The sequence below is a fragment of the Rhinatrema bivittatum genome, chromosome 8, assembly GCF_901001135.1.
Source record: "Rhinatrema bivittatum chromosome 8, aRhiBiv1.1, whole genome shotgun sequence".
NCBI lineage: Eukaryota > Metazoa > Chordata > Amphibia > Gymnophiona > Rhinatrematidae > Rhinatrema > Rhinatrema bivittatum.
This window is the reverse complement of record NC_042622.1, coordinates 195,914,512-195,938,203: the sequence shown is the minus strand read 5'-3', so window position 1 is coordinate 195,938,203 and position 23,692 is coordinate 195,914,512. Positions and strand designations below refer to the sequence as shown.

The 23,692-nt window shown below is 43.2% G+C and overlaps 1 protein-coding gene across 7 annotated transcripts in view; it reads right to left on the bottom strand.

Moving 5' to 3' along the window:
• KIAA0753 (KIAA0753 ortholog) overlaps window positions 1-23,692 on the bottom strand; it is a 155,217-nt gene that overhangs the window by 105,080 nt on the left and 26,445 nt on the right. For 4 of the 7 annotated variants that reach the window (XM_029612390.1, XM_029612389.1, XM_029612394.1 and 1 more), the window contains 3 exons: window positions 23,112-23,333; window positions 22,297-22,507; window positions 7,587-7,804 (listed from right to left, as the gene is read on the bottom strand). In XM_029612390.1, the coding sequence (XP_029468250.1) occupies window positions 7,587-7,804; window positions 22,297-22,507; window positions 23,112-23,333 (651 nt within the window). The remainder of the gene's footprint in view (window positions 1-7,586; window positions 7,805-22,296; window positions 22,508-23,111; window positions 23,334-23,692) is intronic. The other 3 variants (XM_029612391.1, XM_029612392.1, XM_029612393.1) reach the window with 3 other exon arrangements.

The following is a 23,692-nucleotide window of genomic DNA, read 5'->3' as shown; positions in this document are numbered from 1 at the left end:
ACAAATTCCAGAGTTTAATTGTGCATTGAGTGAAAAAGAATTTTCTCCGATTTGGTTCTCAAAGCTATTTGAAACCTCCAAATAACGCACCAGCACCCGGCGCACACCAAGCTTCCTCAGATCTCTAGATTGGGGATCAGAGCGGTCCAAATCCTGAAAAGATGGGAGCTCCACCGACTGATTCAAATGGAAGGAGGACACAACCTGTGGGAGAAAGGAACCATCCTCAAAGAATCTCCCGCATCCGTAATCCTCAAGAAGCGTCACTGGATCACGCCTGAAGCTCCGACACCTGACACGCTGAGGAAATAGCCACGAGAAAAACAAACTTTAATGTAAGATCTTTGAGTGTCGCCCTCTCCAGAGGCTCAAATGGCACCGTACATAGAGCTTTGAGAACCAAATTTAGGGTCCACGATGGGCAAGGATTCCTGACCGGAGGACGCAAATGTTTTGCCCCTCGGAGAAAATGTACCATGTCCGGATGCGCGGCTAAGGCTACCCTGCGTATCTTACCACGGAAACAACCAAGGGCCGCTACCTGCACCTTAGAGAGCTGCATGATAAGCCTTTAGCCAGGCCGGCCTGCAAGAATGACAAGATATCAGACACCAACGCTATAGTAGAGTCTACCTTGTGTTCCACACACCAAGACTCAAAAACTCCCCACACCCTGACATAAGCCAGGAACGTAGAGGTTTACCTTGACTGCAAAAGGGTAGCCACCACTGCGTCTGAATAGCCTTTGCTCTTTAGCAATTGCCTCTCAAAAGCCATGCCACTAGACAAAAGCGATCTGCCTCTTCCAAACAAACGGGCCCCTGATGTAAAAGATTTGGGAGGTCCCAAAACCTCAGGGGTCCGTCTAATGAAAGGTTGACTAGATCCACAAACCATGGATGTCTCGGCCATTCCAGAGAAACCAGAGTCACTTCTGTCGGGTGAGCTTCTATGCACCGCAGCACCTTTCCGATCAGAGGCCAAGGTGGAAACACGTACAGCAGGATATCCTGGCTCCCAGCGTAGACTGAAGAAGCAAGGGGCTTTGGCATTCTGAAACATTGCCATCAGGTCCACGCTCGGTCTGGACCACTTGTCGCATGAGATGGAATGCCTCTTTGGAGAGTTCCCACTCCCCAGGATCGAGACTGTTGCGACTGAGAAAATCTGCTTGAACATTGTGGATCCTGGCGATGTGAGAGGCTGCAATGCTGACAAGATGTTGCTCCACCCAGGATATCAACCGCTGTGCTTCGATCGCCACCAGCTGGCTTTTGGTTCCTCCTTAGCGATTGATGTGAGCCACCGTGGTCGCATTGTCGGACAGAACCCTGACTGACTTCCCTTGCAGAAGTGGTAGAAGAGCCTGTAACGCTAATCTCAACGCTCTGGTTTCCAAACGATTGATCAACCACCGGGATTCTTCCACTGACTATTGCCCCTGCACAGATCTCTCCTGACAAACCACTCCCCAGCCGGAGAGATTGGCATCTGTGGTGATCACCATCCAGGTGGGAATTTCTAGGGCCATCCCGCGGCACAAATTTTCTGAGAGGAGCCACCAATCGAGACTGGAATGTGCAGAGTCTGTAAGAGGAAGTGGAAGGTGAAATTGTTCGAACACCAGGTTCCAACGGGAAAGCAATGCTGACTGAAGAGGTCTCATATGAGCAAAGGCCCTCGGGACTAGCTCCAAGGTGGAAGCCATCAAGCCAAGGACTTACAAATAATCCCAGACTCTGGGAGGACGCTTGCACAACAATGCTTGAACTTGTCCCTGCAGCTTGATGATTCACTCCTCTGTGAGGAAAACTCTCCCCAGTCGCGTGTCGAACAGGGCCCCCAGGAACTCCAAGGACTGGGAGGGAACTAGGTGGCTCTTGTCTAGGTTGACCACCCAACCTGGTGACCACAACAGCTGAAGAACTCTGTGCACCATAGAGCGGCAGAGAGACTCCGACTTTGCCCGAATCAGCCAATTGTCCAGGTATGGATGAACAAAGAATTTCTCCTTCCGGAGTTGTGCTGCCACCACAATCATTACTTTGGTAAAAGTCCTGGGTGCCGTGGCAAGTCCAAATGGCAGAGCACAGAACTGGAAATGTTCTCCCAGAACAGAAAACCTCAGGAACTTCTGATGGTCGGCTTGGATTCTGATGTGCAAATATGTTTCGGTCAGATCCAGTGACGCTAGGAACTCTCCCTTGTGCACCGAAGCCACGACCGCCCTCAGGGTCTCCATGCGAAACCTCTGAACCCGCAGACAGCAGTTGACCCTTTTTAAGTCTAGAATGGGCCGGAACATTCCTTCTTTTATTGGGCACCACGAAGTAGATGGAATAATGGCCCCTCCTTCGTTCCGCCGGAAGGTCAGGTATGACGGCTCCGAGGTCGCATAGGCATTGTAAAGTGTCCCGCACCACCTGACGCTTTTCTTCGTATGAGCATGGGGAGACTAGAAAGTGTTGTCAAAGGCAAAAAGCAAAATCTAAAGGATAACCGTGTCTTATCACATTGAGAACCCACTGGTCTGAAGTCAACTTGGTCCATTCTTCATAGAACAGAGAGAGTCTGCTGCTTCCAAACGGAACCAAGAAATGGACTGGCCTCGCCTCATTGTGAGGACTTAACTCCTCCTGCTGGTTGGAGGGTTCCGGTTCTACCAAAACAACGCCCCCGAAAAGACTGGGTCCAGGACTGCTGCCTGCCGCAACCTTGCCTAAACGAGGAGCCAGACGACCAGGAAGTTCAAAACCTCAGATTTCCTTGGAAGTGGGGCCGAGGAGGAAAGGACCCCCCTTGGCTTGGGCCTATACTCCAGCAGCCGATGAACCTTGTTCTCCCTCAAGGATTGAATCATATCTTCTAAGTGTTTTCCGAACAAAAGCTTGCCTTTAAAAGGCAGCAAACCCAATTGAGCTTTAGAAGAGACATCCGCAGACCAGTTTCTCAACCAGAGTAGCCTACGAGCCGAGACAGCTGAAACCATAGCTCTAGCCAAGGTTCTCAGCAGATCATACAGGACATCTGCGCTGTAAGCAACCACAGCCTTGAGCCTCCCTGCTTGAATCGCCTCCTCCTCCGAAAGAGACGTGCTCTCTTGCAACTGCAGCACTCAGCACAGACCAGCCCGCAAAGAAAAACTGCTGCACATAGCCGCATGCATGCCCAGCGCTGACACCTCAAATATTTTCTTGAGCTGAACTTCTAGCTTACGATCCTGAAGATCTTTGAGGGCCGTCGCACCCATCACCGGGAAGGTGGTCTTTTTTGTGTCAGCTTACATCGCTGCATTCACTTTAGGAACTCGGAGGAGATCCAGAGCCTCCTCGGGCAAAGGATAGAGCTTATCCATTGCTTTCAACCCCAAGTCAGTGGTGTTCCATTCCCGAAACAACAAATCAGTGACTGAAAGAAGAAAGGGAAAGGATGTGGTCGGATCATGAAGGCCCACCATAACCGGATCAATGGGTCCCATCTGGGAATACTCCTGAGGAGCCTCAATGCCCAGTTCCTCCAGAACCACGGGAATAAGGGGGCCTAGCTTGTCCTTTCGAAAGAAACAGACTACCTTGGGGTCATCCCCCTCCACAACATGGGACCCACAGCCAGAAATATGCTCCTGGTCGCCATCCTCGTCTACCCCCTGAGGAGACTTGGACCGCAGCTCTTGATACTCTAGCTCAGAAGCCTCGGAGGGTGAATTCACCACCCTGTGGAATGATGCAGTCCAAAGGGGGAGCTTCACACTTGACCCCTCAACCCCCATCGGAGGTCTGGGTCTCTTAGGAGCTGGTAAAGTGGTCAAATTGTGGCCCAATAAGGAGTTTCCTGCATTCCATTTACCTGCTTTTCTGGCCTTAAAGGCCTTATACAGAAGCATAATAAAATCCGATGAAAAGAATGAGGAGTCTTCATCAGAAGCCCCCCCCCCCCCCCCGGGAGCTTTCCTCTGCCATGCCTGACAAATTCCATCAGCCCGCTCCGCACCCCAAGGAGCTGCCTGCTGTGGGGATAAAGGAGAAGGAGAAATCCCTTCCCTCATCGCAGCCTGCACCGCCACGCGAAAAGAATGCAAAATGGCGTCCGTTGCCACACTCAGCAGGAACAGATCTGCTGAAGGGAGCTGCGGCTGCTTCGCAGACTCCTTGCGGGCCCTCGAAACGCCGCCTTGGACATGCCCTCTCCCCTCCAGGGAGGCAGAACGAACACAGACCTTCGCACGAGACCCGCGCACATCCCCACACGCTCCACAAGCGGCAATGCAGGAACCAGCAACCACACCAAAAAAAACATTAAAGGGAGAAGTAGCAAACCGCAAAACACAGGTTGGGAGGAACAGAGAGTCCGGCACGAAAAAACAAGCCTTATATTCTGTCTTTTTTTTTTTTTTTATACAACCTGGCCGGCAAGCCTCTGCGGGTCATGGTCCTCCTGAGGTGAGTGAACCGGGCTCCCCGGTATCATCCCTAGTGCTGTGCGCAGCTGGCAATAGGGTCCTCAATCCGCAGCTCCAGCAGCCTCAAGTACCAGGGGGGATGGTCCCCTAAGGACCTGCCAACCCTCTGGGAGGCTAAAAGGATTCCTCTTTTTTTTGAAAGGGAAACTAAATCCTAAGTATAACTTTAAAAAAATAAAGGTAGGGGGGGTTAGATAGGGCTGGGGAGGGTGGGGGGCAATGGAAAGAAAGTTCCCTCTGAGGCAGGCTGCGTGGCTCGGCGTGCACAGGCTGCCGATTTTGCTCAGCCTTGCTCGCGCCGACCCCGAATTTTAAAAGATATGCGCGGCTACGTTTGGGCATCTCTCACTAAACTCTCTGCTTCAGATTGACCCAGGGGATGTTCCGAAAGACTTGAAATCTTTGTTAATAATAGACTCATGCAGAAAAGCGTGGACGTTACTATGTAAAATATGCTCCTGAACAGGAAGAGTCTCGCCATATATGTCTATTTGTGGGAACCCTCAGTTCTCACCAGAATTAAACAATCCAATATTCCGGGTTTTGGAGACGAAAGATCTTAAAAGATCTTAAAAGATTTTTTAATGGTAATACCAATACATCCATCTAACCACTCCATGAATATCTCTCGGACCACAATAATGATCATTAGCACTGTGGTCCGAGAGACTAACCAAATCGCTCGGATCCCTCCAGATTTCATAGTTTCCCTGGCAGAGATTGCCTTGAAGAACAATTTTTTTATGTTCGACAATTCATTTTTTCTCCAACCAAAAGGAGTGGCAATGGGCGCCACGATGGCACCCGATGTTGCAAATTTATATATGGGGCAATTTGAAGAAAAATTCTTACAAATAAATCCTTTTGCCCGGCAGGTGAAACTATGGAGGCGATATATTGATGATATTCTAGTTGTATGGGAGGGAGAAGAAAGTGAATTTGTGAAATTCATGGACTGGTTGGATGGATGTGATGTCAATTTGAAATTTATTTCAGTTTTTGACAGAAGGAATGTGTCATATTTAGACATTTCAATCACCCTTCATCAATTGGGATTTAATTTCTCAATTTATCGAAAGCCGACGGATAAAAACACCATTTTAAGGAATGACAGCTGCCATCCACAATACTTGCGGACCAATTTACCATTTGGGCAGTTTCTGAGATTAAGACGTTTGTGTTCAGATGTCTTTGAGTACAAACTCAATGCACAGGATATGATGAGATGTTTTCAACAGAGAGGGTATCCTTTACACATTGTGAAGAAAGCTTACAAACGTGTCCGGTGGGTGAATAGAGATTTGTTATTTAAACCTTTACACAAAGATCAAAATCAAGAAAGAATAATATGTGTTCTACTTTTTTCACCAAATGTTCATAAAGTACAGAACATTATAAAGAAATACTGGCACATTTTGAAACTCCATGATGTATTACAAGAGGCTTCACTGTTTGCGTTAAAACGAGGTAGGAACATTAGAGACATGATTGTCCATTTGGATTATTTTGATGACACATCGAGATGTCTAGACCAGTGGTCCCCAAACCTGTCCTGGAGGGCCACCAGCCAGTCGGGCTTTTGGGATATCCTCAATGAATATGCATGAGAGAAAATTTGCATGCACTGCCTCCATAACATGCAAACTTTCTCTCATGGATATCCCAAAAACCGGACTGGCTGGTGGCCCTCCAGGAAAGGTTTGGGGACCACTGGTCTAGACAATGATTCGACTAAAAAAAGCCATTACACTTGCAAAAAATGCTCGGTATGTGCACAATCGTTTGAAAACGACAAATTGCCGTTTTTTGCCAATGGTGAATTTAAATTGGAAGCTTTGACTAACTGTGAATCGAAAGGTATGGTTTATAGACTTTGGTGTTCATGTCCATTATTGTACATAGGTAAAACAAAACGCAGTTTGAAGACCCGAATGATAGAGCACCGGAGTGCCTTGGTCAGAAATCGAGAAGAGGCGCCCCTAGTCCAGCATTGCCTAGATGAAAATCATACCGTTGCCGATTTGACATTCGCAGTAATTGAAAAACCTAGCCCTTGCAACCGTGGGGGGGGGGGGATTTTGATAACTCTTTCTTACAGAGGGAACAAAAGTGGATATATTTTTTTGACACGGTGTCTCCTAAAGGGTTGAACAAAAAGATCGATTGGTCAGTGTTTTGAGTAATAGCGGTTATGTTGAGCTTATATTATTAAATAATATAGAAGGTGGTGAAAGGTTTAATGACGTTTACACTGATGGGTTAAGATATTGTGTAGTAAGGCGGCAACAACATTATGGCAGAAATACAGCAATAGAATTGATTTATTTGAATGGGGACTTTAATGAAAGTCGCAATGCATGAAGGGTGATGTAGTTTTTTTGGCAAGGTAACAAGTTTGCTTACTTCCAGTCATGTGTACAGAGAGGGAGATTTAAATCAGAGCCCTAAGACTAGGAAGGTAACTTAGACACTGAGACGCCATGTTGTGATCCGTTTAGAGATGTACAAAATTGTCCGGGTGAGTTCGTAATTTTTCATTTTTGTTACTCTATGAAGTTTTTGGAATGTATGATTCTGTTGATGAGTAGGGCAGACAATGATTGAATGTTAGAGTAAAGATGGTCCACCGTGGGAAATTGGAGGTGAGGGTGTATTCTCGTAAAATGTGTGTGTAGAATGATTGTGCTTGTTTTTATTTTTGTATTCTAGGATCTGAGAATATTGTGCTGTTATTAGAAAAAAGATTTTCCCTGAAGAAGACTTTTTAGTCGAAACATGGCCCATGTCGGGTTTTGAATGATTTACAGTTCGGCTAAGTATTCTTTTTAATCAAATTTATTAGGCTGATATATACTATTATCTATATGCTATAATAAAACTATGCTGCTGAATATTCCATTTAAGTTAGCTGGATAAGCCTTATCCGTCTAACTTAAATAAACATTTAGTTTTGAATGCTGGTCCCTAAATATTTCTCTTTCAGGTATGATATAATCTGCTGCCATTAACATACTGGACAATCTTGCAGCTCTGTTCAGTTTTGAATATTATATAGTGTAAAAACTGAATGCTAAAGGCCCTGAAGAGGCTCACATGACTTTCAAACCACTGGCCTAGTAACACAGACCTGAGGTCGCTCGGCTAATAGCACGCCTTTGTTCTTCAATGGCTCACTTTCAAGTTGTGCGTCTTTTATTAAGACTCTTGTTTGTATTGGTGATTCTCCGCCTTCTTTTAGGGAGGCATTTGTGCTGGGAGCAGACATGTTGTCTCCATGTTTACTCTGCTGATCCTTGTCCAAATGGCTTCCTAAGTTCCGAGTGACAGGAACATATTGGGTTTCTTCTAGAGAAAGAATGGAAAGCATACTATGGTAACAAGAAAACATTTAAAGCAAAGAAGAATTACTTAGCATGTATCAGTATACAAAGTATTCCTCCCAAACAATAATACTCCATCAATAATATTCCATTAGAAAAAAAATTCTAAAATTTTACTTTTCATTAAGAAACCCATACCCAAATATTCATCTTTTAAAATGTCAAGAGTCCATATGTAGAAGTAAAGGTCAACAAATAGAGTTTTCTTTAGGGGCACTTTTTAAATACATGCAGACAGTAAACAAGTTGAGTGGCAGTAGTACAGAGAGATCAGAAAAATTATAATTATTCCATTGAAGACAAAAGGCAAAGAATGCGACTGCTCTGTAAAATAATTTCTGGTTTCTCTTCCCTTTTTCTGAAAGAGAGAAAGTGAGCACAAAAGGCAGATACATGATTTAAAAGGCAGCAGCCTCCTGCTGGAACAGCTGTATTACAAAGTCCTTTTGCAGAAAAGTTTTGGTCTTTTATAAGTCTCCATAAAAAGAGCAGGTACTGTCATAAATACATGCATGATGCCATACAGCTACTGCAGATAATTACCTTGGAATTATGTCCTGCAGTGAAGCTACAACTCCCCATAGCAGCACAATAATGCAGGCAATATTTAATGCATAATGTTATTATGTTCTATTTAATATTTGAAATTGACCACTAAAAGAGCAGGGCTCTGCTAATATTAATGGCATGGATATTGACAAAGCAGACTGCCTCAGTCACCCACACTGCAGTACAAAACATAAATTTACAGAATTGTAATCAGGCTTCAGCACCGCTTCTTACAACCTGGTGGTCAACCTTGGCATTCTAGGATTAAAGAAACCGAACTGTGTAATCATCCCTAGCAGCATTTATTGTGGAGTAGAGTTAAAGCATTTGGAGGAGCTTTGTTTTTATTGGGGCAGGAGAGAAAGGGAAGAGTGGGGGAGCACCAAGGAGCATGTACTACCACTCCCTGTGCTTTACCCACTCTGTATTACTAAACAGAGGTCTACAATTTTGGTGCTACCAACCTATCACAAGAACTAAGAGGTCGATATTCAGCACCACTTAGCTAGTTAGTTACGACTTAGTTGGCTAAGTGGTGCTATCTGAATATTCGACCACGCTGAGAAGTCGCCACTTAGCCAGCTGTTTATACAGCTAAACAGTTAGCCAGATAAGTGAGGGGCAGGACAGGAGTATTCCGGAGTGGAGCTACTTATCCAGCTAACTTGGTCGATATTCAGCCTTATCTGCCTTAGCAAAATAAGTCTAGCTATTTGGCTATCCTATAATTAACCTGCTAAATTTATCCAGCTAATTGTAAAATAGACATGTATATTCAGTGGCATGGCTGCTCAAAATCTTTGGCAAGTTAGCTAGATAAGTTTATACGGCTAACTATTTCAGTCGGATAGCAGTTGAATATTGGCCTCTAAATTCACAACAATCATTTCTTTCATATGAGGATATTCATGTCATATAATGGCAGTTTGGAGATTTTGCTGCTGGGATTAGCATGGATATTACAGCAACTGAGCAGTTTCCCTGAGCAATTTCCAGCAAGTGCAAAGGAAGAATGGTCCTCTTGGAAGGCCTTAAAAGCATCCCAGGCAGCAGGTCAAGAACAAAAATGACAAAAATAGGAAAATTAGTTCCTACCTGCTAACTTTCATTCCTGTAATACCACAGATCAGTCCAGACAAGTGGGTTTTGCATCCCTACCAGCAGATGGAGGCAGAGAACAAAACTTTGAGACACTGCTACATAACTGAGTGCGCCTCCTGCAGTCCCTAGGCATTGACTTGTATCAAGCCAAAGATGGCCTCTAAAAATCCTCTCTAGGGTGAACAGGCAAAGAAGGACTGGAACTCTCTGCACTGGAGTCTCATACACAACCAGAGAACAAAAAACAGTCTGAACTCAACATATGTACAAACTGTAATAATTCTTTGAATAGAGTTAAATCCACTATCAGGAACTTCAGTTTTTTGGCAGCGACAGGGAGGGTCTCTGTACTGATCTGTGGTATTACAGGAACGAAAATTAGCAGGTAAGAACCAATTTTCCTTTCCTGTTCATACCCAGATCAGTCCAGGCAAGTGGGATGCACCAGTACTCCTAAACTGGGCGGGAACCCAAAGGACCCGCACGAAAAATACTCTCAAACGCCATATCTTCCTGCATTCCTACGACCAAATGGTAATGTCTGGTGAAAGTATGAAACAATGACCACAACGCCGCTCTACAAATCTTGAGGCGATAGCAACTGACACTGCCCAAGAAGCCGCCTATGCCCTAGTAGAATGCGCTTTCAGACCTACCGGAATCTGATGACCCTTACAAATATAAGAGAGCCAACGAAAAATTGTCCCCTTTCTTCGAGCTACTGAACACCACAAAAAGGTGGTCTGAACGCCAAAAGGAATTAGTGACTTCTAAATACTGCAACAGAGTGCATCTCACATCCAAAAGATGCAACTCTCTCTCCTGTGGGGAATCCTTAGACCACTCCGGAAAGGCCAGCAGATCCACCGTCTGATTAACATGAAAAGAGGACACCACTTTCAGTAAGAAAGAGGGGACCAGTTGCAAAGTGACCTGACATTAGAAATACGCAGAAAAGGATCTCTGCACAACAGAGCCTGCAATTCCGAAATCCGCCTGGCAAAACAATTGGTCACCAGAAACACTGTCTTCAATGTCAGGTCCTTCAACATTGTCCTTTTCAAAGGCTCAAAGAGCGCACCACAGAGTACTCGCAGAACTAAATTAAGGTTCCAATCCAGGCACAACTTCCAAACCAGAGACTGAAAATACTTGACCCCCTTTAGGAATCGAACATCATCAGGATGAGAGGCCAAAGACCTCCCCCGCCTTGCCCCTAAGGGAACTCAAAGTGGATACCTGAATGCGGAGGGAGTTATAGGCTAACTCCTTAGACAATCTCTCCTGCAAAAAGGCTAAGATCTGAGAAACCTCTACCAATAGGGGATCCACTCGCAGATGTAGACACTACGACTCAAAGACCCTGACATATGCCAGAGACATAGAGGGTTTCCGAGCCTGGAGAAGCGTGGAAATAATCTATTCCAAATAGCCTTTCAGCCACAAATGTCTCCTCTCAGAAGCCAAGCTGCGAGACAGAAGTGATCCTCCCGAACCAAAAATATGGGGGTTACAAAACGACCTGAGCCTTGCCTGTCTGTAGTGTTTCCGCAGCGCGGCAATGGCCACCATCAAAGCTCCCTCTGAGAGGAGCGTGATGTGAGGCGCGCTCCGTTTTGGTCCCTCCTTCCCGCCACGCTGAATGTCCCCACCAGAAGTCACCATGGAAGAGATCAGGGTCAGCAGCATTTAAGCAGCACCTTCCTGCAGTTCTTTGCCTTGGCAACAGGTCTGGTGAGTAGGTGCTTTGCTGCTTCTTTTGGATTGTGCTGATTATCCTGCTCCTAGTGTTCCCCTCGCTCCCTGGTCCTGCCTTGTGAGTTCCTCGTGTGTAAGTTCTGTACTTGGGCTTCCTTTCGCTGCTTTGACCCCTTGCTAGATTATGGACTTGGATTGTTTGCTGCCTGCCTCAACCCCTTGCTGGATTCTGGACTTGTATTGTTTGCTACCTGCCCCAAAATTCTGTCCAATGAGACTGGTTACTGCTTGTCTTGGTCGTCTGTTTGACTCTGGTCGTTGACTGCTCGTCAACTGTCTTCGCTTCAGTCTCCATTCCAAGGTAAGACTGTTAGTTTCTTCTACTGGATCCACAAAAATCATAACAGTTTGCCAAGGCCATGGATCCGGTAGATCTAACAGCCTTACAAGACATTCCTGGCCTGGCAACCCGGGTACAGCAACAGCAAGGAGTTCTGGATTAAGTGACGGGGGTTCTTGAAAGACTTGCAGCCCGAACGGATGTGCTTGCTATAGCCACCCCAGCACTGGCTCCTCCTAGTTCATCCATTAGTACAGTTCTTCAATTGTCCCCTCCTCCTCGTTTCAATGGGGATCCCCGATAATGCAGAGGATTTATCAATCAGTGTAAAATTCACTTTTCACTTCAAGCACCACTATTTCCCACTGACAAAACAAAGGTTACTTTCATCCTTTCTTTACTGGAGGGTTCAGCTCTAGCTCCCCACTTTAGGAAGGAGATGATCCTTTATTGCACAGTTTGGACAAGTTTCTTCAAGACTTTCGGTTGGTTTTTGATGAGCCAGGACAATCAGCGTCTGCAGCATCTGACCTATTACAAATTTATCAGGGCTCTCACTCCATTGGAGAATATGTGGTTCTGTTTCAGACACTGGCTGCTGAACTTCGGTGGGGCGAGGATAATCTTATAGCCATTTTTCGCCAAGGACTATCAAAATCCATAAAGGACGAGTTGGCTGGATGAGAACCGCCAGATTCTTTAGAAGAATTGATCTGGCTAGCAATTCGCCTGGATATTTGCTTCCAGGAAAGATCTCGAGAGAGAGCCTCCCTTCGCCGATCAGTGCGATTAGCACCTACATTTCAAAGCCCGGTTCTCCCCACCAAACCTCAAGAATCACGGTCCTCCGCCAAGGAACCCATGCAAATAGACCAAGTCAAGATTTTGCATGAAGAATGACAGCGACGTCGGCAACATAATCTCTGCTTGTACTGCGCAAGAGTCAACCATTATGCGGCTTCCTATCCCTTGAAACCAGGAAACTCTCAGATCTAGGGTTGGTAGGAGAGGCCACCATGGGTTCGGCTTCCTCTCCACAGATTCTAATTCCTGTGAGTCTTTCCATGAATAAGAACCTGATACATCTTCAAGCCTTCCTAGACATAGGAGCGGCCAGAAACTTCATTGAAGAAAGTATTGTACAGCAATACCAAATTCCCACAGAACCTCTCACGGTATCTTCGGTTTCAGGGGAACCTCTAGCAGAAAGGATCTCCCAAATCATGATACATCTGACTATGACTACCAGCCTTTTACATCAAGAAAGTATCCACTTATATGTGCTACCTTCTACCGTCAATCAGATAATATTGGGACTACCATGGTTAATGTTACACCAACCTCACATTGACTGGAGTTCCCTGCAATTGGGTAAATGGAGCTCAAAAAGCCATGAGGATTGTTTGATCCAAATAAGGGCACCAGCACTCAAGATTCAGCGTTCAATGCCAACTCTTCCCAGGTTACCCGCCCTATATGCAGAATTTGTCGATGTCCTTAGTAAAAAGCAAGCTGAGATCTTACTCCTGCATCGCGATTATGATTGTGCTATTGAATTACTTCCGGGGAAAATGCCCCCTTGGGGAAAAGTATATTCACTATGAGGTCCAGAAACAGAGGCTATGAATCAATATATTCAAGATAACTTGGCCAGAGGATTTATCAGACCTTCTTCATCCCTGGCAGGAGCCAGGTTCTTTTTTGTTGGAAAAAAAAACGGGTCTCTATGACCTTGTATCGACTACCGAGGTCTGCACGCCATTACTAAGAAAAACCGATATCCCCTGCTACTCATCACAGAGCTCTTTGATCGACTCAGGGGAGCACAGATATTTACTAAATTAGATCTACGGGGAGGTTATAATCTGATTCACATTCGAGAAGGAGACGAATGGAAAACTGCTTCAACCCATGCAATGGTCACTACAAATATTTAGTCATGCCATTCGGCTTATGCAACGCCCCAGCAGTATTTCAAGCGATGGTAAATCCGTGAGGAACAAAAAAGCAAGTGACCGGAGGTCCTTCAAGAGTTCTTTATTAGTTGCCCGACTCTAGGCCTGAGTTTCGTCTAAAAAGGCTGCTTCAGGGGCTACAATAATAAATAACAATAAATATTATTCAAACAATCAAATAACAAACATACATATTTGAGAAAATTAAAATTAAAAAGTAAAATTAATAAAATTAAAAACATGAATAAAACAGACGCATAAAAAGTACTAAACATACATGAAGCTGTGCTATGCACTCATAATTAATTAAAAATGCAGTGATAAGAAAAGGCAGAGGAAGGACCGAGAGCAAGAATATTAAACACAAATGGTCATAAAACAGGTGTTTAAAATGCTAATTGAACATAAAAGTCATACCTAAACAAACTTAAAATGACTTAAAAAGCGTGATCAATTGGGTGATATCACAGGCAAAATATAAAGAAACCAATAAATATGAACTGCTATTGAAATTATAGAAATTCTTATCTTAACGAATTACGATTACCTTCTTTAAATATCTCCAAAGGATTTAGAGATATATTCTCTAATGCAAGCAGGTGTTATTAATCCTTCAATCAATCGGGAATTCCTCGATTGTGGTCAAGAGCAGTTTAAAATTCAACTGAAAAAAGGTTTGTAAAAAATATATCTTTAATGCAAAAATCTCTTCATTTGTGCACCTAAAATCTAATATGTCTTCAAAATCATAACAGTGTGAAAAATGTGTGAGACAACAAACTATTAAAAGCATATGTAATTAAAAGAAAAGAGTGATGAAATTGCTACAAGCGTGTGTCAATTAAAAATCAAGTGAAACAAATGAATAGTGTACAAATGTGATTTATCTAATATATTCTTATTAATTATAATTGCTGCACATGTGAATTATTTGTGATGAATATTTGTGCATAAATAATAAGTATTTCTTATTAATTAAATTATAACGGAACACAAGGCAAAAAATCTATGCACACATCTCGATATCGGATAATAAATCTTAAATATTAATCAATTACTTTTTGCTACAATAATAACAATAAAAATTTAAATTAAGTGACAGAATGAAAAGAAAATACTTTCGAATCAACTTAGTAATCATCATTATAATATGTAACCGCAGTTAATCGTAACAAGTCAAATGAAATATTACCTTTGAGGGACATCAAAATGAAACGGACTAATGAATGTGTTTCTGAAACATTGTAATTATAAATATTTAGGTTCTGCCTTAGAGAGGCAAACGCACACTGTTTATTATGCCAAAAAACGGGGACATTTAAACACCAAAAATTAATAATTAATATGTTCAGCGCCAAAATATCAAACACAGAATGGACAATCAACAAACGTGAAACACATTTAATATAGTTAAAAATGAGTTGCGTCGAAGATAAATATAACAAAAATTTGTTAAGCTCATGTCGGCATAGTTTGCCTATAATACAAATCAACTCATTTGACCGTGATTTTTAGAATGTAAAAATTGCCTGTCATATTCTTTTCTTTTTTGTGCTCGCAAAATATCTTAGCGAGTTCACTCATACATAACTTTAGTTAGTTATCAAGACTGTTACTGCATTACTCATGCATTGCTAATTGCCCAACAAATACTTTCCTTTATGTGCTATGTAGTCGCAGAGTCTCTTAGCAATTTAGCTCGTGCATTGCTTTGGTTAGTTATCGAGACTACTGCGGCAACATACACAAAAGAGCCATCGAAAAAAGCGGACTAATGAATGCATACTTAAAAAACAATGTGGATATACCCATTTAAATAATGTACACGAAGAAAACTTTCGTCGTACTTACTGCGCGTCTGGAGTCACACAAAATTAAACCAAACATCGGGAGCATTCAAACAAGAAAGCTTATATATTTGTATTTGGCTCCAAAAAAGCTGTCAATCAACTGAAAGGGGAGTGGGCAGTCTGCGAACATAAAAACAACGGTTTAATTAAGAATGTGGACAAAAATATGATTAAACAAAAAATAAACTGAAATAAATATAACAAAATGTATTGAGTAAAACTAAAAAATTGTTAATCTTAGGAAAAGATAGGTGAATTCATGTGGGCGTGGTTAACCAAAACTGTCAATTACCTCATGTGGGCGTGGTTCACAAAATCTGTTAAGCGCCTGTCGTGTTCTTAACCAACTAGCTGGCTTGTCATCTTTGTGCTATACAAACACAGTGTGTCTTAATGATTTGACTTATGCAGCAGCAATTTTGATCACTAACAAAATAATGCATAAGTCAAATCATTAAGACACACTGTGTTTGTATAGCACAAAGATGACAAGCCTGCTAGTTGGTTAAGAACACGACAGGCGCTTAACAGATTTTGTGAACCACGCCCACATGAGGTGATTGACAGTTTTGGTTAACCACGCCCACATGAATTCACCTATCTTTTCCTAAGATTAACAATTTTTTAGTTTTACTCAATACATTTTGTTATATTTATTTCAGTTTATTTTTGTTTAATCATATTTTTGTCCACATTCTTAATTAAACCGTTGTTTTTATGTTCGCCGACTGCCCACTCCCCTTTCAGTTGATTGACAGCTTTTTTGGCGCCAAATACAAATATATAAGCTTTCTTGTTTGAATGCTCCCGATGTTTGGTTTAATTTTGTGTGACTCCAGACGCGCAGTAAGTACGACGAAAGTTTTCTTCGTGTACATTATTTAAATGGGTATATCCACATTGTTTTTTAAGTATGCATTCATTAGTCCGCTTTTTTCGATGGCTCTTTTGTGTATGTTGCCGCAGTAGTCTCGATAACTAACCAAAGCAATGCACGAGCTAAATTGCTAAGAGACTCTGCGACTACATAGCACATAAAGGAAAGTATTTGTTGGGCAATTAGCAATGCATGAGTAATGCAGTAACAGTCTTGATATCTAACTAAAGTTATGTATGAGTGAACTCGCTAAGATATTTTGCGAGCACAAAAAAGAAAAGAATATGACAGGCAATTTTTACATTCTAAAAATCACGGTCAAATGAGTTGATTTGTATTATAGGCAAACTATGCCGACATGAGCTTAACAAATTTTTGTTATATTTATTTTCGACGCAACTCATTTTTAACTATATTAAATGTGTTTCACGTTTGTTGATTGTCCATTCTGTGTTTGATATTTTGGCACTGAACATATTAATTATTAATTTTTGGTGTTTAAATGTCCCCGTTTTTTGGCATAATAAACAGTGTGCATTTGCCTCTCTAAGGCAGAACCTAAATATTTATAATTACAATGTTTCAGAAACACATTCATTAGTCCGTTTCATTTTTGATGTCCCTCAAAGGTAATATTTCATTTGACTTGTTACGATTAACTGCGGTTACATATTATAATGATGATTACTAAGTTGATTCGAAAGTATTTTCTTTTCATTCTGTCACTTAATTTAAATTTTTATTGTTATTATTGTAGCAAAAAGTAATTGATTAATATTAAGATTTATTATCCGATATCGAGATGTGTGCATAGATTTTTTGCCTTGTGTTCCGTTATAATTTAATTAATAAGAAATACTTATTATTTATGCACAAATATTCATCACAAATAATTCACATGTGCAGCAATTATAATTAATAAGAATATATTAGATAAATCACATTTGTACACTATTCATTTGTTTCACTTGATTTTTAATTGACACACGCTTGTAGCAATTTCATCACTCTTTTCTTTTAATTACATATGCTTTTAATAGTTTGTTGTCTCACACATTTTTCACACTGTTATGATTTTGAAGACATATTAGATTTTAGGTGCACAAATGAAGAGATTTTTGCATTAAAGATATATTTTTTACAAACCTTTTTTCAGTTGAATTTTAAACTGCTCTTGACCACAATCGAGGAATTCCCAATTGATGGAAGGATTAATAACACCTGCTTGCATTAGAGAATATATCTCTAAATCCTTTGGAGATATTTAAAGAAGGTAATCGTAATTCGTTAAGATAAGAATTTCTATAATTTCAATAGCAGTTCATATTTATTGGTTTCTTTATATTTTGCCTGTGATATCACCCAATTGATCACGCTTTTTAAGTCATTTTAAGTTTGTTTAGGTATGACTTTTATGTTCAATTAGCATTTTAAACACCTGTTTTATGACCATTTGTGTTTAATATTCTTGCTCTCGATCCCTCCTCTGCCTTTTCTTATCACTGCATTTTTAATTAATTATGAGTGCATAGCACAGCTTCATGTATGTTTAGTACTTTTTATGCGTCTGTTTTATTCATGTTTTTAATTTTATTAATTTTACTTTTTAATTTTAATTTTCTCAAATATGTATGTTTGTTATTTGATTGTTTGAATAATATTTATTGTTATTTATTATTGTAGCCCCTGAAGCAGCCTTTTTAGGCGAAACTCAGGCCTAGAGTCGGGCAACTAATAAAGAACTCTTGAAGGACCTCCGGTCACTTGCTTTTTTGTTCCTCACGGCTTTTCTTGATCGCCTTCCTCTCTGTTTTCTAAGCGATGGTAAATGACATATTTTGAGACTTTTTATATTCACACGTTGTTGTATATTTAGATGATATTCTTATTTCCAAGACTTTAAATCAACATCAAGACCATGTACAACAAGTTCTTCAGCATCTGCGTGAACATAAATTATATGCAAAGTTAGAGAAATTTGCCTTTCATCAAGAAGAATTACCCTTTTTGGGATATACAATTTCCCAAACCCGGTTACGGATGGATCCAGACAAACTCAAGTGAGTCTTGGATTGGCCTCAACCAGTGGGCTTCAAGGCGTTTTAACGTTATTTGGGATTTTCTAATTACCGTCAATTCATCCATGGATATTACTCATTGGCAGCTCTACTCACGGCCTTAACCCGAAAAGGGGCCGACGTACATAATTAGACCCCAGAAGCTATTCAAGCCTTCCAACAACTAAAAAAAGAATTCATCAAGGATCCTTGTATACAACATCTGAATCCTACCAGACTGTAGGATTGTCGACGTGGATGCTTCCTCTGTAGGAGTCGGAGTGATTCTTTTACAACCAGAGGCAGCTGGAAAATTAATTACCTGTGCTTATTTCTTGAAAAAATGTTCTCCCACTGAAAAAAAATTATTCCATAGGTGACAGAGCTTCTTGCCATTAAGCTAGCATTCGAATTCACAATGTATTTCCTGTATCTCTCCTTAAGCCTGCAATTCTGTCTTGGCCAACTAGGAAGCCGAAACAATCTTCACCTATAATATCTGATGATGACACACAGTATGAAGTAGATGAGATCTTGGATGTTAGGAAAGGAAGAAAAGAACTACAATATCTGATCTCTTGGAAAGGTTATGGCCTGGAGGAAAACTCTCAGGAGCCCGTCACTAATATTTAAATTCCTCAACTTATTCATGAATTCCATCAATGCTTTCAATTTAAGCCCAGGCCTAGGAGGCAGGGGAAGGGACATTGCAGGGGAGGTACTGTTACAAAATGACCCAAGCCTTGCCTGTCCACAGCATTTCCGTGGCGATGGCTGCTGTCAGCGGCTCCCTCTGAGAGGAGCGCAATGTGAGGCGCACTCCGTTTTTGCCCCTCCTTCCCACCCTCCTTCCCACCCTCCTTCCTCGCCATGGAAGAGATCAGGGGCAGTCGGCATTTAAGCAGCACTTTCCTGCAATTCTTCACCTTGACAACAGGTCTGGTGAGTAGGTGCTTTGCTGCTTCTATTGGATTGTGCTGATTATCCTGCTCCTAGTGTTCCCCTCGTTCCTTGGTCCTGCCTTGTGAGTTCTGTCCTTGGGCTTCCTTTCACTGCTTTGACCCCTTGTTGGATTCTGGACCTCGATTGTTTACTACCTGTCCCGACCCTCTGTCCGACGAGACTGGTTACAATGGGGCCCTGCCGAAGCAAGCATGGCAGATGAGCTAGCCTGAGGGGTCCCTCTACTGCAAGATGCACAAGATCTGCGAACAACGGGCGTTGAAGCCACTCTGGCGCCACCAGCGACACCGACCTGGGATGCAATTCTATGTGCCAAAGAACTCACCCAATGAGTGGCCACAGCAGAAATATGTACAGAAGAATCCCCATCGGCCAAGTGCACACCAAAGCATCCAGCCCCACTGCGCCAACCTCTCTTCTGCAATTGAAAAACCTTGCCATCTTTGTGTTGGTCTGTGTCGCCATAGGATCCAACTGGGGTATGCCCCACCTGGCACAGATGCGATCCCAAGCTTCCGGGAACAACTCCTATTCCCCCGGATCCAACTGCTGAGGAAATCTGCCTGCACATAATCCGCACCTGCGACATGAGAAGCCGCTATTCCCTCGAGTTGGAGCTGTGCCCAAACAACCGCCAGGCTTCCAGAGCCACCACCTGACTCTTCATCCCTCCTTGTCTGTTGATGTATGCCACTGTCGTTGCATTGTCCAAGAAAACCTGAACCATCCTACCTCTGACCCAAGGAAGGAACACCCCCAATGACCAATGGACTGCTCTTGTTTCCAGGCGATTGATGGATCAGGACTACTCCTCCACTGACCAAAGCCCAGGCACACTGCTACCCAACCCTTGAGACTGAGTCCGTGATCACCACTACCCAATCCGGGGTCTCCAGATCCATTCCCTTTTCCAGGTTGTGACGCAACAGCCACCATGATAAACTGGACCTGACATCCCCCGATGAATTCCGCTCCTGCACTTTCTGAACCCAGCACAAAAATGCCCTCTGCATCGTACTGCCAACAAATTGCGGCCTGAAGACTCAATGCGGAAACCTCGAACATCCACTTCAAATGAATCTTTGACTTGCGGCCTTGCGCATCCTTCCAGGATGGTCATCTTTTTGGTAACCGCTGACATCACAGCATCTACCTTGGGCATCTGCAAGTGCTCCAAGGTCTCCTCCATCAGAGGGTAAAGCTTAGCCTTTGCCCTACCAACTTTCAGGCCCACCTCCAGAAAATCCCATTCCTGGTTCACCAACTTCCAAATTTTCTTAGGCAAGGGAAAAGCACTAGGTGGACCACACAGTCCCTCCAGAACCGGGTTCACACCCTCGTTATTGGACTCTTCCTGAGCCACCTTAACCCTGAGTTCCTCCAGCACCTGGGGAATAAAGGGACAATTCCTCCTTTTTAAACAGCTGGACCATCTCATTATCCCCCTCAGAAGCCTGGAGGGCATCAGAATCAAAATCATCCTTGTGAGCATCTGGATCTACATTCGAGCCTGTATTCGCATTCGGTTCCGCTCCTTGCGGATCTGGCAGATCCTCTTCGAAACCCTCAGAATCCCCCCGACTTGTCTAGATCGGCTTTCGAACCTGTGCGACCACCTGAAGGCACCACCTTAGGCCGTTTGGAAGAGTGACATGGCTGCTCCTTTTGGGGACACTCCCCCCGCACACACACATACTTCCTTCCTTGCAGGAAGGACTCATGAAGAAGTACAAACTCCGGGGGAAAACCTTCCGTATCTGCAGTCCCCTGATCCAGGAGATTGTTATCAGACCCCCTTCCCCCTCCGGAAACTCTGCCTCACTGGTGAAAAAGGGGTGGAGACTCTTTGGATACCCCTGGGTCCACTGGCCCCCGCCCATGAACCTTCATGGGACCGGCCAAGTGCTGAGAGGTTCCTGAGCCCGCTGTCACGGGCCCCAATGACCGGAATGCCCGTTTTCCCAAAGTTGCTCCTGCTGAAGTTCCCTCTTCCCTAGAGGCACAGCCCAAGCACAGGGACCGTGTATTCAGGTTTGCAGACCACAAACCGCACGCCCTACAGGCAGCCATTAAAGGCTTGGGCGCCATCACACATGCGGTCGAACAGAGAAAAAAACCACCACCAGACTCTGCGTGCAGCTATATAGAAGCAGGCCATACATGCGGTTAACCTCCTGCCCAGAGTGCCACACTGCTACAACTGACTAAATGGTGCGTGGGAAAAGGAAAAAACTAGACTGCACTGTGCCACGGCTGAGTAAGCCACATAAGCGGGAAATTCCTTCAGCCCCCCCATCCCCCTTGGATTCACCAAAGGACTACCCCCAAGGCACTCACTTTCTGTTCCTGCCGGCAGCAACCACTCCCGCAGTCAAAGGCACCCCGCCGTCGTGCCCCGGCTGACGTTCCTGCTAATAAAAGTCAAACCTTTTTTTTTTTTTTTTAAACAAAACCTTAATCGAAAACATGAACAATAAAGGGTACGTCCCCTGCAGGACTGGCAGCTCGCAGGTGGAGACTTCAGAGGTCCTGAGAAAGCCAGTTCCCTGTCTATCAGGACTTCCGGACAGCAGCGGGCTAAACCAGTCACATGTTCCCAACCCCCCGGTTGACCGGCTCCACCTGAGGGATGGTCCACGAAGGAGCCTAACACTCAGGGAGCCTCCAACTCCAAATTCTCTTGTCTCTCTAACTTTTCTTTTTTCTTTAGTCAGACTGCAGGTTTGCACCTCTACCATCTGCTGGAGACACAGAAATACTGAGGGACTGCAGGTGGCACGCTTGGTTATGTAGCAGTGCCTTCATCTGCAAGTAGGGATGCAAAACCCATTTGTCTGGACTGATCTGGGTATGAACAGGAAGGGAATACTTCCAGACCTGAGACCATAGATTATGGCAATACCTCTTGATCTGTCCATGGCTTGAGGAAAGACCTTGCATAGTGCAGGATCTTGCCAAGGCTAGCTCATGTGCACTGAAATGTGCTCATCAGGGAGAAAAAAAATATTGATTTGGTAAAGGGATATGAGGAAAAGATGAACCCTGTTTAAGTCCTTAAATCATATACCAGGAAGAAGCTGCTTGGTTACAGCCCAACCTGTCTGTTCAGGTGGCTCTTGCTCCTTCAAGACGGGTGCTTTCTTCTCTCTCCTTGGAGATGTACTCTGCTGTCTGTCTGGGAACAGCTCCCTGGCTGGAGAAGATCTGCTCTGATTTCTTGAGGGAGATTTCTTCACTTTTTTTGGCGTTTGCTTCTTTTCCAAGAGAGTGTCTAAATTCTTACAAGAGATCAGATTTTCCAGTTTACAACATGTTTGGAATTTGTACTTAATGTTTCTAGCTTAGATTGATGAAACACAAAACACAGTGATAATGACATATTGATCAGTATTCTCCATTTGATAATTACTTACCAATCATCAGTTTTCTTGGGAAGCATCTGCAGTAATTATAATATAACTACAGTGTACACAACTTTAGTATAACTGCAGTGTATGCAAATATGAAGGCATATAACACAATTACAGTGTAATTGTGTACTGCAGTTAATGTACCTGTTTTAAGACATGTAAATCTTGCTCTTTTAGGCTTCCAGCCATGAGTCTTCAATTGCAACTAAAAAAAAAGTTTCCTACTTTTCCCCACCTTCCCTACCAATCAGCCCATTCATTACAGCAACAGTCCTTGACCACATCGTCCAGAAACCAGTATATGTGCACAAACACTAGCCATTAGGTGTCGCCACTGTGCAACGGTGGAGACACCCTCTCCCCCAGGGGGCTGTGAACACAAGTTCCTGTATTCTAATTTCACACAAGCTTATTTTAATCCCAAGTCTCATGGTAAGGCAGCTCTATAGATGAAATGGAATACTTTCCATACCTCAGTCTGCTGCAGTAGAGAGATGATCGTGTCCGAAAGATAAGAATCCGCTTCTTTATCCAATCTGGCAGAACAGAGGGACAGCTGACGAATCAGTTGGCCCAGTTCCTTATAGTGTATGGGGACCTGCTGCTCTGCCTGGTCGTTAAATTGGGTGACAAACATTTGCAAAGCCCGAATTGCTGCTCGGTGAGCAGCTGCCAGTCTGGACATGGCAAGAGACTGGTGAAAAACAAAAATCAGGTTAACATTTAAATTAAAAAAAAAAAAAAAAGATCCTTTCTATTTTGTAGTAAATCAACAATTTATAGACCATACAAAGAAATAAGAAAAAGCAACAATAAATTTAATACACATTTCCAACTAGTGAGCACAAAGCTGATTCCATAAAATTAGTAAATATATACCCAGAAAGTTACAACCAACAAAACAAAACATCAAGTACAAAAGGCAGCAGAACAGGCCTAATTTATACAAGTAATGACACTAATGTCCATGCAGGGGTAGTCTTACCAGTGGGGCAATTTCCCCGGGTCCCATGCTGGAGAAGCACCACCTGTGGCAGGTGGGGGTGATAAGCT